The following is a 13,612-nucleotide window of genomic DNA, read 5'->3' on the forward strand; positions in this document are numbered from 1 at the left end:
TAATAATGGCTTTGAATGACACATTGGACCTGATGGATTTAACAAATATATTCAGAACACGCTATCCTAAAACAGAAGAAAACACATTCTTTTCAAGTTCACATGGAACATTCTCCAAGACTACATATTGGCCCACAAAACAAGCCTCAACAAATATAAAAAGATTAAAATCAAATTCGGCCGCCGTGTCCATGGAGAGTGGCTGAGGTGGCCGAGCTCCAGCCCGAGGCACCGGGGCTCCGGGACAGTGAGGATGTCGGCTTCTTTAGTCCGGGCCACTGTCCGGGCTGTGAGCAAGAGGAAGCTGCAGCCCACCCGGGCCGCCCTCACCCTGACACCTTCAGCAGTAAACAAGATAAAACAGCTTCTTAAAGATAAGCCCGAACACGTAGGTCTGAAAGTTGGTGTCCGAACCAGGGGTTGTAACGGCCTTTCTTATACTCTAGAATATACAAAGACAAAAGGAGATTCTGATGAAGAAGTTGTTCAAGATGGAGTCAGAGTGTTCATCGAAAAGAAAGCACAGCTAACACTTTTAGGAACAGAAATGGACTATGTTGAAGATAAATTATCCAGTGAGTTTGTTTTCAATAACCCAAACATCAAAGGAATGTGTGGCTATGGAGAAAGCTTTAATATTTGACTACTCTGGCTGTAAGCTCCAGGAAAACTCATGGAAGTCCTAGGGCTTACTGAAGAAATCATGTGACTGTCACGTGCTTAAAGTTTATAATGTATGACTGCCTTATGAGGAAAATAAAATGATGCGTTTTGAAAGTGGAAAAAAAAAAAAGATTAAAATCATACCACACATCTTTTCTGACCACAATTCTATTAAACTAGAGGCCAACAACAAGAAAAAATCTAGAAAGAACACAGATGCATGGAGCTTAAACAACATGCTACTAAACATTAAGTGGGTCAACCAGGAAATCAAAGAAGACATAAAAAAGTACATGGAAACAAATGAAATGAACATACAACAGTTCAAAATCTTTGGGATGCAGCAAAAACATTTCTAAGTGGGATGTATATAGTAATACAGGCCTACTTCAAAAAGCAAGAAAAATCTCAAATAAATAACCTAAGCTTACACCTAAAGGAGCTAGAAAAAGAACAATAAATGAAGCCTAAGGAAGGCAGAAGGAAGGAAATAAAGATTAGAGCAGAAATAAATGATATAGAAACTAAAAAAGCAATAGAACATATCGATGAAATCAAAGGGCTGGTTCTCTCAAAGAATCAATAAAATTGACAAACCTCTAGCCAGACTTATCCAAAGAAAAGAGAAAGGACCCAAATAAATGAAATCACAAATGAGAGAGGAGAAATAATAACCAACATTACAGAAATACAAATAATCATAAGAGAATATTATAAAAAATAATATGCCAACAAACTGGACAACCTAGAAGAAATGGATAAATTCCTAGAAACATATAAACTAACACAAATGAGGCAGAAAGAAATAGAAAACTTGAACAGACCAATAACCAGCAAAGAAATTGAATCAGTAATCAAAAAACTGCCAACAAACAAAAGCCCAGGGCCAAATGACTTCACAGGCAAATACTACCAACCATTTAAAGAAGAGGTAATACTCATTCCTCTCAATCTATTTCAAAAAATAAAAAGGAAGGGAAACTTCCAAATTCATTCTATGAGGCCAGCATTACCCTGATACCAAAACCAGATAAAGACACCACTAACAAAGAGTACTACAAGCCACTTTCCCTGATGAACACAGATACAAAAATCCTCAACAATACTAGCAAACCAAATCCACCAACACATTAAAAAAAAAAAAAAATCATTCACCACCATCAAGAGCGATTTATTCCTGGGTGGCAAGGGTGGTTCAATATTTGCAAATCAATCAACGTGATACATCACATCAATAGGATAAAGGATAAGAACCATGTGAACATTTCAATAGAGAAAAAGAATTTGACAAAGTACAACATCCATTCATGATAAAAACCTCAACAAAGTAGGTTTAAATTAGCCAACATAATGAAGGCTGTCAATGAAAAACCCACAGCTAATGTCACCCTTAGTAGAGGAAAACTGAGAGCTTTTCCTCTATGGTTAGGAATAAGCCAGGGAAGTCCACTGTCACTACTTTTATACAAAATAGGACTGGAAGTCGTAGCCACACCAATCAGACAACAAAAAGAAAAAAAAAAGGCATCCAAATTGGCAAGGAATAAGTAAAACTTTCACCAGTTGCAGATGACATGATAGTATATACAGAAAATATGTAAGACTCCACCAAAAAACTGCTATAAAGGAAGTCAGCAAAGTCTTGCAGGATAAAAAAATCAATGCACAGAAATCAGTTGCATTTCTCTACACCAATAATGAAGCAATACAAAGAGAAATTAAGGAATCAATCTCATTTACAATTGCACCAAGAAAAGTAAGATACCTAAGAATAAACTTAACCAATGTGATGAAAGACCTATACACTGAAAACTGTGAAACAAGTGATGAAAGAAACTGGAAAGAACGCAAAGAAATGGAAAGACAATCTATTCTCACAGATTGCAAGAACAAATATTGTTAAAATGTCTATACTACCCAAAGCAATCTACATATTTAATGCAGTCCCTAGCAAAATACCAACAGCTTCTTTCACAGAACTAGAACAATCAGAATTTTCATGGTAAGCAACCATGAAAAAACCTTAACAGCCAAAGCAATCTTGTAAAACAAAAGCAAAGCTGGAGGCATCACAACTCCAGACTTCAAGTTATACCCACAAAGCTGCAGTGATCAAAACAATATGGTACTGGCACAAAAACAGACACAGAGATCAATAGAACAGAATACAAATCCAGAAATGAACCCACAATTACATAGTCAATTAATTTCAACAAAGCAAGAAAGAATACCCAATGGGGGGGGAAGAAAAAAAAAGACTGTCTCTTCAACAAATGGTGCTGGGAAAACTGGACAGCAACATGCAGAAGAATGAAATTGGACCACTTTCTTACAGCATACACAAAAATAAATCCAAAATGGATTAAAGACCTCAATGTGAGACCTAAAACCATAAAAATCCTACAAGAGAACACAGGCAGTAACTTCTTTGACATCAGCTGTAGCAAGTTCTTTCTGGACATGTCTCCTGAGGCAAAGGAAACAAAAGCAAAAATAAACTACCGGGACTTCATCAAAATAAAATGCTTCTGCTCAGTGAAGGAAACCATCAACGAAACTAACAGGCAACCTACAGAAAGGGACAAGTTATTTGCAAATAGCATATCCGATAAAGGGTTAGTATCCAAAATATATAAAGAACTTATAAAACTCAACACCCAAAAAACAAATAATCCAATTAAAATATCAACAGAAGACACGAACAGACATTCCTCCAAAGAAGACATACACATGGCCAACCACACATGAAAAGATGCTCAACATCACTCATCATCAGGAAAAGGCAAATCCAAACAATGAGTTATCACCTCACATCTGCCAGAATGGCTAAAATCAACAACACAAGAAACAACAGTTGTTGGCGAGGATGTGCAGAAAGGGGAACTCTCTTGCATGGTTGGTGGGAATGCAAACTGGTGTAGCCACTCTGGAAAACAGTACAGAGGTTCCTCAAAAAGTTAAAAATAGAACTACCCTGTGATCCAGCAATTGCACTACTAGGTATTTACCCAAAGAATACAAAAATGCTAATTTGAAAGGATACATGTACCCTGATGTTTACAACAGCATTATCTACAATAGCCGAATTTATGGAAACAGCCCAACTGCCCATCAATTGGTGAATGGATAAAGAAGATGTGATATATATATCCAATGGAATATTATTTAGCCATAAAAAAAAAGAATGAAATCTTGTCGTTGCAATGACATGGATGGAGGTGGAGAGTCTAATGCTAAGTGACATGAGTCAGTCAGAGAAAGACAAATATTTTATGATTTCAATCATATATGAAATTTAAGATACAAAACAAAGAAGCAAAGGGGAATAAAGAGAGAGAGGCAAACCAAGAAACAGACTCTTAACTATAGAGAACTGATGATTACCAGAAGGGAGGTAGGTGGGGGAATGGGTGAAGTAGGTGACGGGGATTAAGGAGGGCATTTGTAATGAACACCAGGTGGTTTATGGAAGTTTTGAAGCAATGGATTATATACCTGAACCTAATATTACACTGTAAGTTAACTAATTTAAATAATAACTTAAAAAACATTAGCCCCCAAAACATCTTTGCATTCCTATCTCAATCTCAGCACCTGCTTCCCAGAGGATCCAGCCAACACAGTGCCTTCTATCTTTGCTTCTTCTGTGGTCAGTTACTCAGATTTTTTTTTTTTAAGATTTATTTGAGAGAGAGAGCACAAGCACAAGCAGGCGGAGCAGCAGGCAGAGGGAGAGGAAGAAGCAGGCTCCGCCCCGCTGAGCAGGAAGCCCAATTTGGGGCTTGATCCCAGGATCCTGGGATCATGACCTGAGCTGAAGGCAGACGCTTAACCAACTGAGCCACCCAGGCGCCCCATTCACTTAGATTCTTAAAGACCCACATACCTCAACTCTTCAGTCCTATGTACATATGTACGCTGATATGTATATATGTATGTATGTATTTTGGATGAGTATAAATGGTCATATTTCTATATATTTCCCTTTTAAATTTCGTGTATTTATTCCTACACATTCCTATTCCAAAAACACTACCTTCACAAAGACAGTCATTCTTGGATATTTATTACATATTTCTGTACTGTAACTAAGAGAAAGAGTAAATGTTATTTACTGTTTGAGGGAGGAGAATGGATTTAATACACTCTCAAGACACAGGTCTCAGAGAGAAAAAGATGCTCTCACTAATTTTATAAACAACTGCTTCCTTAAAGGTAACAAGGAATAGGAAAATTATTTTTTTCAGTTTGTTAAAAGTTACCTTGTTTCTAGGCCAGGTTGCTCCCTCCATTGCTAAATGTGTATAAATTTACCCCTTCACTTTCAACCTTTCCATCTCATTTTAGACATCTCTCTAGGAAAATACTTTACACCGTCTGCTCTTGTCATAGTACAGTTCGTACTCTGACCTACTGCAAACTTTCTTTATATGCTGTTTAAAGACTGCTATTAAATGAATCAGATCTTGAATTTCACTTTGAATGAAGACAACTTTACTGAAAGTTGTGCATCGTCTTTGATAAAAAGAGAGACTGCTGATTTTCAGCTTTTATTATAACCTATTTTTTTCTGTCAAAATGTCCTTTAATACAGACTGTTTTTAATCTCTTTAAATTAATGAATCTCATTAAATGGCTCTTAAGTAAATCATTTTGATAATGGTTGACAGATTTTTTTGTGCCCCAGATGGATAGTTTAAGATAGTTTCTTTCTTCAAAAAAAAAAAAAAAAAATGCCATTCCCAAACCACATTATTTTGTGTCTCCCAGATGAATACTCCACAGTGCTGGTTTTCTGGTCTGTGACCAAAGAATGATTTAGTTGTTGAGGAAAAAAATGACTTAGATACACATCAAAGAGCAAGACCTCAGGGACAGAGAGGTTTAGGAAATTCTTATATTTTTGGTCTGTTACACTCTTTTGCCAGCTTTGTTTCTAGCCTTGTACCTTTTATTACTATCTTTCATGCAGTGACCAGCTGCTTTTTGTTAAACTATAATTTAACTACAGATAACACTCAAAATGTACTCCCAGGACGTCTTTGGTTCTAACCCATGACTTCATTTAGTGCTGAAGATATAACACTTTTCATATGCTCTACTTTTTATATGTACATTTTAATCTATTTAGAGTGTATTTTATTAGAGGTCTAAGAACATGTTACATTATGCCATTATGACCACTCTGGACTAGAGGTGGAAAGGAGGAATCGGTCAGTGATTTGAGTTATTTGACTTTGTGTTTTTAAACGATAGTAGTTTTGAACAGAATGTTCCCAGTTGTGAATGGCATAGCCTTCTACTGCTCTTCACTTTCTCTTCCAATTATCTCCAGTCCTTCAAAAATATGTGTGCATTTCACACAGTATAACCACAGCAGGTGAAACCACTTATCAACAGAAATGCCCAGAGATATATGGTACTTAGGAACTGCAGCTCTGCTCAGGGCAGGAAATATCACAAGGGGAAGAAATGGAAGGAAGTGTTACAAAGGAAGCCAGGAAAAGGTAGCTAGCAGCAGCAAAAGGAGGATACAGGAAGAAGAAAACCTTCACATTCCATGAGGGTAGGTTCTGCATGTTTCTTTCATCATGACTTCCCTAGGACACAGAAGGCACTGAATAAATCTTATTTGTTTGGATAGAATAAGAGATTGAAAGAATGAGAAAGGGAGCAAAATGTTTATAGAGACCAAAGCAGGACAATATTCTTATTGGGGTGGTTGTGTGTATGTGTAGAGAGAGAGGGATGGAGACTGTTTTGAACTAAAACTCATGCTAAGCAGTAATATTCAGAATATAGTAATTAGGCAGATATTTGGTATTTTCTAGGTTTTGTAAGAGGAAATAATAGTAATATATGCACTAGTTAGCTGAGATCCCTCATGCCACAGAGTGTAGGGAGATTCACTACCTGGCTGGTCGTAAAGCCATGTTGTAAGAGACCAAAACTGTCATTCCTTATTACCTTAACAATATTGCCCATGACAATGTTCTGGATCTTCAGCTCAACAATTACTGCAATTTGACTTCATTTATGGTCTTATAGATTGTAAAAAAAAAAAAAAAAAAAAAAAGAGGGGGCAAAGAGTTCAGGAAAAGAGTAAGAAAGATCTGTCCTTGCTTGCTTGTAATTTGCCCACTGAAGTATATCGGTTAGGTTGTGCTGTCCATGTTTCATAGCACTGGGATGGAAATGGCCACCTTGACTAAGCTGGGGCAGGGAATTCCATCCTTTTGTCTGAGGGCTAGTTCGAACACAGTGTGGTTGACTGAGTGGGTCATTGGCCTGAGACTAATGATGGTTTGGAAGGGTAATGTCACAGCCAAGTGAGGATCAGCAAATCTTTGAAGATGGGAACAAATTTATATGAACAGAATCAAGGCAAAAGGAGATACTTGTATTATTTTCAGACATGAGGCTATATTTTAAAGCAGTTTTAGTTGAGGTGATATAAATACATCTAATTGAGTCAGTACAGAGAACTCTCCAGTTGGCTACAGAATCTTGAGCAACAGGATTTATGTATTCTTCAACATCAATCCTCATCCATTAATTCTGCATCTCATAAGGAAAAATGCAAAATTAAGGGAAGCTTCAGTTTCCTTATTCATAGGACTTTCAAATCACACACACTTTCCCAAAAGGTATTCAAGGAAGAAATCGCCATATCCTAAATTCAGCAATTCTATTTGTAGAAAGGGAAAAAATAAAAGGCAAATCTCTTATCTGCCCTTGGAGTTTTCACAGCATAAACTGTCATCCATTTCGACTATTTTCCTTTTACCCCAGGTGATAGATTATCAGGAGGCTGCTTAAAGTCTCAAGACTTTTAAACAATATATTCATGAGATTCCCAATAACAAAACTTGAAAGTTAAAGAGGAAACTGCATGTGGAAAGGACGCTCATGGTGTGGAATGTGGAGAGCAGTCTCTAAAAATGTCATATCAAGAAAAGAGTGGATCATCCATGAGACTTGAACTTCAGCAGTCTGGCTTCACTTGGGATACAGTGCTGCACACATACTTTTTCCAGTCCCAGGTAGTAGGAACAACTTCCACAAAGGGAAGGCTGAATAATCTCAATTGACCAAGTGAGTTGGAAAAAAAAAAAAAAAACTGAAAATGCATTTGAATTTTTTTAATAAATACATTTTCCAAACTCTTTAGTTAATGAATTTTTTTAAATATTTTATTGTTGTTTGAACTACTTTTTAATTCTCCCTACATATTATTTACTTCATCGGCTAAAAGTCTTTCTGCAAAGGTCTCTGGAATAAATTTTAATCTTTTAGATCAAGGGTCAGCAAACTATGATCCATGTCCAAATCATCCCCTATTTCTGTATAGCCTAGAAGGCTAAGAATGTTTTACATTTTTAAGTATTTACATTGTAAAGGTTATATAACCTTCCAATTTACTATCTGACCCTTCACAGAAAAAAAAAACTTGCCAACCCTTTTCTAGGTCATTATCCTTCATATTTATACGTTCAGATACTACAAACATAGACTCAGATAAACCTAAGGACATGGCAAGGCAAAATTATGTTGCAATTTGCCTTTCTTTGTTGACCCTGAATTATTCTTTTTACATTTACCTCTGAAACTAGTACTTCATGAGGGACATCAGCACATTATAACTGAAATGATATATAATTAAAACAATAAATTGTTTAAATGGATTAATATGAAGCCACAGATGCATAGAACACTTGAGCTAGAAACTGTCAGGTAATTTCAGCTCCTCTGCTTCAGATATTAGATAAAACCTCCCCTCCCACCCCATCCCTTCCTCCAGACTGAATTAGAAAGCATAGTTCCTGTGCAAAAGAATGAGCCTTGCCTTTAATAAATCAGGGAACCTATGACCAAAAATGCTAATTTATTTGCTTACAAGTAGTAGTCAGTTTATATCAGAATCAGAATTAAGCTTGGAATCCAGATATACCAATGCTCAAGTCAATCTGCACAATGTTATTAAGCTGCATGCATCCTATTTCTGTACAGTTGTGTCTCCTACATCCCATCCATGCATGCGTACTGACAAGAGAAAATACTCGGGGATGGCCACTAACACCTTCATACGTGGTGACTCTGGTGCTGGAGTTCAGGATAATTTTTATTTACTTCTTTGTAATTAATTACTCAGTAATTTTGTTGCTGTTTGCATTGTTTACAATGAGTATCTTTCGATGGATCTATACTGAGAAATGAGTTACCAAGGAGTATTTTTCAAGCACACTGCTGTGAATTATCTAAGAGTTAGCAAGGAATTAAGCACACTGGGCTAGGCAGGTAGATACCAAAGAAAAAAATACACAGTACTTGAGCAGGGAGCCCAGAGGATGCTTGGTACTATACACACAGACCATCACATGGTCTAATTAATTCTTAATTCTAAAATGTATTTCCATCCAAGTGTGCCTCTACATTTTGTCTCTGTGAGCATGCAGGCACACATTTTCCTAAATTAAGCATGGCTTTGGTATAGGAACACCAACCCAGGGATCAAGTTTTATTTCTTTTTTAGCTAAAGATGTCAGGATTCCTGCATTGAACAAACAGGTTAAAAATAAGGATGGCAGGGCGCCTGGGTGGCTCAGTTGGTTAAGCGACTGCCTTCGGCTCAGGTCATGATCCTGGAGTCCCTGGATCGAGTCCCACATCGGGCTCTCTGCTCAGCGGGGAGCCGGCTTCTGCCTCTGACCCTCCCCCGTCTCGTGTGCTCTCTCTCTCATTCTGTCTCAAATAAATAAATAAATAAAAATATTTAAAAAAAAAATAAGGATGGCGACAGCAGTTGCAAAACAGAGGGAATCAGACTGGTAGAGAATGAATTTGGACTCTGCTTCTCATTGACTTTGTGACATTTAGCAGGCCATTAATAGTTCTGACCCTCAGTTTCCTCATCTATGAGGGGACAACAGGTGAAATGTACAAGTGCTCATTTAGGAGGGCTACAGTGAGGATCCAATGAGATGTCCATTGTGCACTAAGTATGTAACTAAGTAAGAAACGTTGTTTCTCCACTTATGGAATGGGACAGAGAGAGAGAATGCCAAGCCAGCATCACCTAACCAGACAGCAACAGAACTAGTGCACAGACCTGGGTGTTCTTGCTCCAACATTCTCCAGGAGGCAGCAAAGATGAGTAGCTGAGAACATACCTCTTCAAGTCAACTGGCAAAATTTTTAATGCCTATAGTTTCATTTACAAAAATGAGGACAAAGCTGTACACTTCGTGTGGTCCTTATGAGAAATGAATAATATTTGAAAATGAGTTAAAATACATTAGGTATTTCTCTTCTGACACCAACAAGTAAATACTAAGGGCTTCACACTGAGTAAGCTCTAAAAATATAGATCATACTTTACTTTTCATGATATCTACAGTTCTTAGATGTAAGCTTGATGATTACTAGACATTCAATGAATAGCTACAAAGTGTAAAAACTGAATGAATGAGTGATGAGTACTGGAACCCTCCACTGACAGTTTCTTCAATAATAACCTTACTCTCTAATTAGCCATATTCTTTTTTCTCCATTGTTACATTCCAAGTCAAACTCAGAATCCTGTCCCCAATTATCTTGCCCCCCTCAAGCCTTCAAATCACAGTGAACAAGGTTAAGGTGATACAATGGTGGTTAAGAGCATCTGTATTCTCAGATCTACCACTTAATAGCTGCATGACCTAAACTGATTGACTTTATCTCCCTAGCCCTTAGTTTAGCAAAGATTATACTAACTGCTTCCGAGGTGTATTAGAAGGATTAAACACAGATACTATTAAAGGACTTAGCATAGGGCCAAGAACATGTAAGTGATCAATACATGTTAGCTATTTTTATTATCATCTTTATTATTACTTATATCACACAGAGTGTCCCAGAGGACCTGTGCACTGGGCCCCATGTTCCACGTCTGTGCAGAGGAAGATCCAGTTCTTAATAGCAAAAGAAATCTGTTGGTCTTCAATCAGCTGCCATTACCAAGTATGATTTAATTGGGGATTTCTGCCTTAGTGATGAAAACAGCATCATTCACAGGCACTGCCTGAACCTGTGTGATCCAGGGGATTTGGAAAAAGCTCCCTGGTTGTAATAGGGAACTAGAAGCCCAAACAGGAAATGAAAATTGTACAGTTTGTCATTTAACCTAAATAGACACTTTCACTGGCTTTAGAGAGCGAGAGTAAGCACTGGGGACATTTAAGTTGTGTGTCTTGTTGAAGGTAGTTAGGGAACAGGAGAACTGAATCATGTGCTTTTTACCTCACTATTTTCTTCTGTCAAGTCCTCACCCCACTCCTGCAAGACTGACACAAGGACTTTCAATTATAAAATGGAGATAATAAAAAAAATTAAAAATAAAAAAAATTAAATGGAGATAATACCAAGCATCAAAGAGGTTAAATAACCTCTTAATATCACCCAACACTTAATGACAGAGTGAACACTCACGCTCAGATCTGGCTGTCGCCAAACTTAAGTTATTCACACAATAACACTCCTTAGAGAATGATACATGTTCATTTTAGAAAATCTCAGAAATACAGAAAAAAAGTGAGGTCAAAATGATTTTGAAGCTACTTGTTAGAGATAGCCTTCTAGGTATATACCCTCCAGGTTATTTTCAGTACACCAGCCTCCCTCACTGAACTCCTGAGATCCTCACTTCTCTTGTCTGTTCAATTGAAGCAAAAGCAATAGTGTTTCTTCAGTTCCTTACACCTTTAAAATGCTATGATTTTATACTTCAAGTGATTTTTCTTTCATATTTTAGTTCCCTTAATGGAAAAAAAATATATATCCACACAGAAAGATAGGCAGATTTCCACGGACAGTTCAATTCCACATGCACAGGGATGACATCAAGCCAGGGAAACTGTCTCTTTGTAGGTTTCAAGACAACCCATCCATTCCTCATTTCCTGGATGGACTTCATTTTAGTGGCCGCTGAATGTGAAGCTCTATCACTGGCCCCTGGCTACATTTAGGATGATGAGAGTAGGGAACAGGGAGTGGGAGAGGTGAGGATAGAAAGCTGGCTTGGGAAAGCTATAATATTTGTGGGCATTAAAATGAATTTGTTCATTCCTACTATCTTTTTTTTTTTTAACATATCATGTATTATTTGTTTCAGAGGTACAGGTCTGTGATTCATCAGTCTTACACAATTCACAGCGCTCACCATAGCACAAAGCAAGTATTCCTATAATGAAAAGACAAAAAGTCCTTATCCCTGATTTAATAATAACTGAACCAATACACCAAGATTCAAAAATACTGTAAATGCTTTTATCTTAATTAGATGTAATTTTTTTTTAATTTGGAATATATGTCCATTGAAAGTGTTTATCTTTGCTAATAATTAAATAAGGGCAAATTTAAAAAAAATGAATTTGTTGAGTATAAAATTGTTGACCAGCTCAGGAACCTTAAAAAGCTATAGGTCCGGACACCAGGAGCTAACAGATTTGATATTAAAGCAGAAACAGTGGTTAATCAGTCACCTCTACTTTAAATGTTCAGTCCTGGTTTGCAGTATTTTTTTTCTCCTGCCTCCTGCACTGACAGAAAGATTAGAAAGTTACATAATTGCATTAGGATAACAAGGCAGTTCAGGGAAAGGCTGATACCCTGGAAGTATTTTTAGAATAATTTAGGGTAGCTGCCATTACCATCTTGTTGAGAGCTGTCTTCATTTGTCAGAAGGGACAGAGAGAAGTTGAGTCTATCATCTGTTTTTTTCAGATTACTGGGTACTTGAAAGATGGGTAGAAAGAAGTAACACGAAGAGCAAGTGGCTTGAAAAATAAGGGCATTGCTAACACCTTTACAATGACTTACAGATTTGTGTGTGTGTGTGTGTGTGTTTCTTTTTATCAAGCACAAGATTTGCATTATTTCAATGTAGCCTTTACTTCTTCTGCTCCAAATTTCACCTCATCCCCTCCCCTTCTCATTTTTTTCTCACCTTTTCATCACACACGCACACACAGAAAGGGACACAGAGATGCAATTACACTGAAACACACACACACACACACACACACACACACCCTGAACTGCAGGAAGATGTATTTTCCTTGAACAAACTCTGTACTTATTTACATATGTCTACACAACACACTCAGAATGAATCCTTACAAATGATTTCTAATTTCTTATCTCTCTCAGCCTCAATTTCGCCACCTATAAAATTAGGATGAAAATGCTACCCTATCAGGATTTGTGGTAACTATTTTTGAAATAGTTAAAACCTTCTGAATTAAAAGTGACAGGAATTCACTCTCTTAAGCAAAAATGGGAACCTTCTTGTGGTGAAGTGGATTTGTGCCACAGGATAGATGGGCAGAAATGACTGGGCTTCAGGGGTATGTGTAATGAGGGATACTGTCAAGATTCTCTTTTTTCTCTATCTTTCCACATGTACTTTACATATCTGTTTCTCTGCAGTGGATGAAAGCTGTTCCCAGAAAATAACATGCAAGGTCATATTATCCAATAGCAGCTCACTATAGATTTGACTAAGGTTTCCATAAAATAAAAGCAAGCATTGACAGATTCTTCTGAGCTATTATCCCCTGCCCTTTTCAGGGTCTGCTCTAATCTCTAAGGTCATATTCACTAGGAACCATCAGCAACCCCTACCATTCACAACCTCTTCCTTCTTTGACACAATGATATACAAATGTAATTAAAGGTAAGAAGAAGTAACAGAGTGGAGAATTCTATTCATTGGAAATGATATGCATATTCTCACAGAAAGAGCAGTGAGGGAGAAAATAATGGAGTGTCCTAGATCATTTCCTCACTGAGAAGCAAGGAAAGACAGGGAAGCTGGAGTTTTAAGGTGTCTGTTGATCCTACAGCAACTTGACAGGTTGGTAAGTGGGGAAAAAGTTCCTGGTGGCCAAAACCAGAATAGAAGGAAAATGTA

At 37.2% G+C, this 13,612-nt stretch overlaps 1 protein-coding gene across 1 annotated transcript; it reads left to right on the forward strand.

Annotated features, from left to right (window-relative positions):
* The first annotated feature begins 208 nt into the window (after positions 1 to 208).
* LOC118023869 (iron-sulfur cluster assembly 1 homolog, mitochondrial-like) lies at positions 209 to 780 on the forward strand. Its single transcript, XM_035025327.1, has one exon. It carries the CDS (start codon positions 254 to 256, stop codon positions 641 to 643), a length of 390 nt encoding a protein of 129 aa, XP_034881218.1. The 5' UTR covers positions 209 to 253; the 3' UTR covers positions 644 to 780.
* The last annotated feature ends 12,832 nt before the right edge of the window (positions 781 to 13,612 follow it).

Source organism: Mirounga leonina, unplaced genomic scaffold (genome assembly GCF_011800145.1).
Source record: "Mirounga leonina isolate KUSES-001 unplaced genomic scaffold, KU_Mleo_1.0 Mir_180, whole genome shotgun sequence".
Classification (NCBI taxonomy): Eukaryota; Metazoa; Chordata; class Mammalia; order Carnivora; family Phocidae; genus Mirounga; species Mirounga leonina.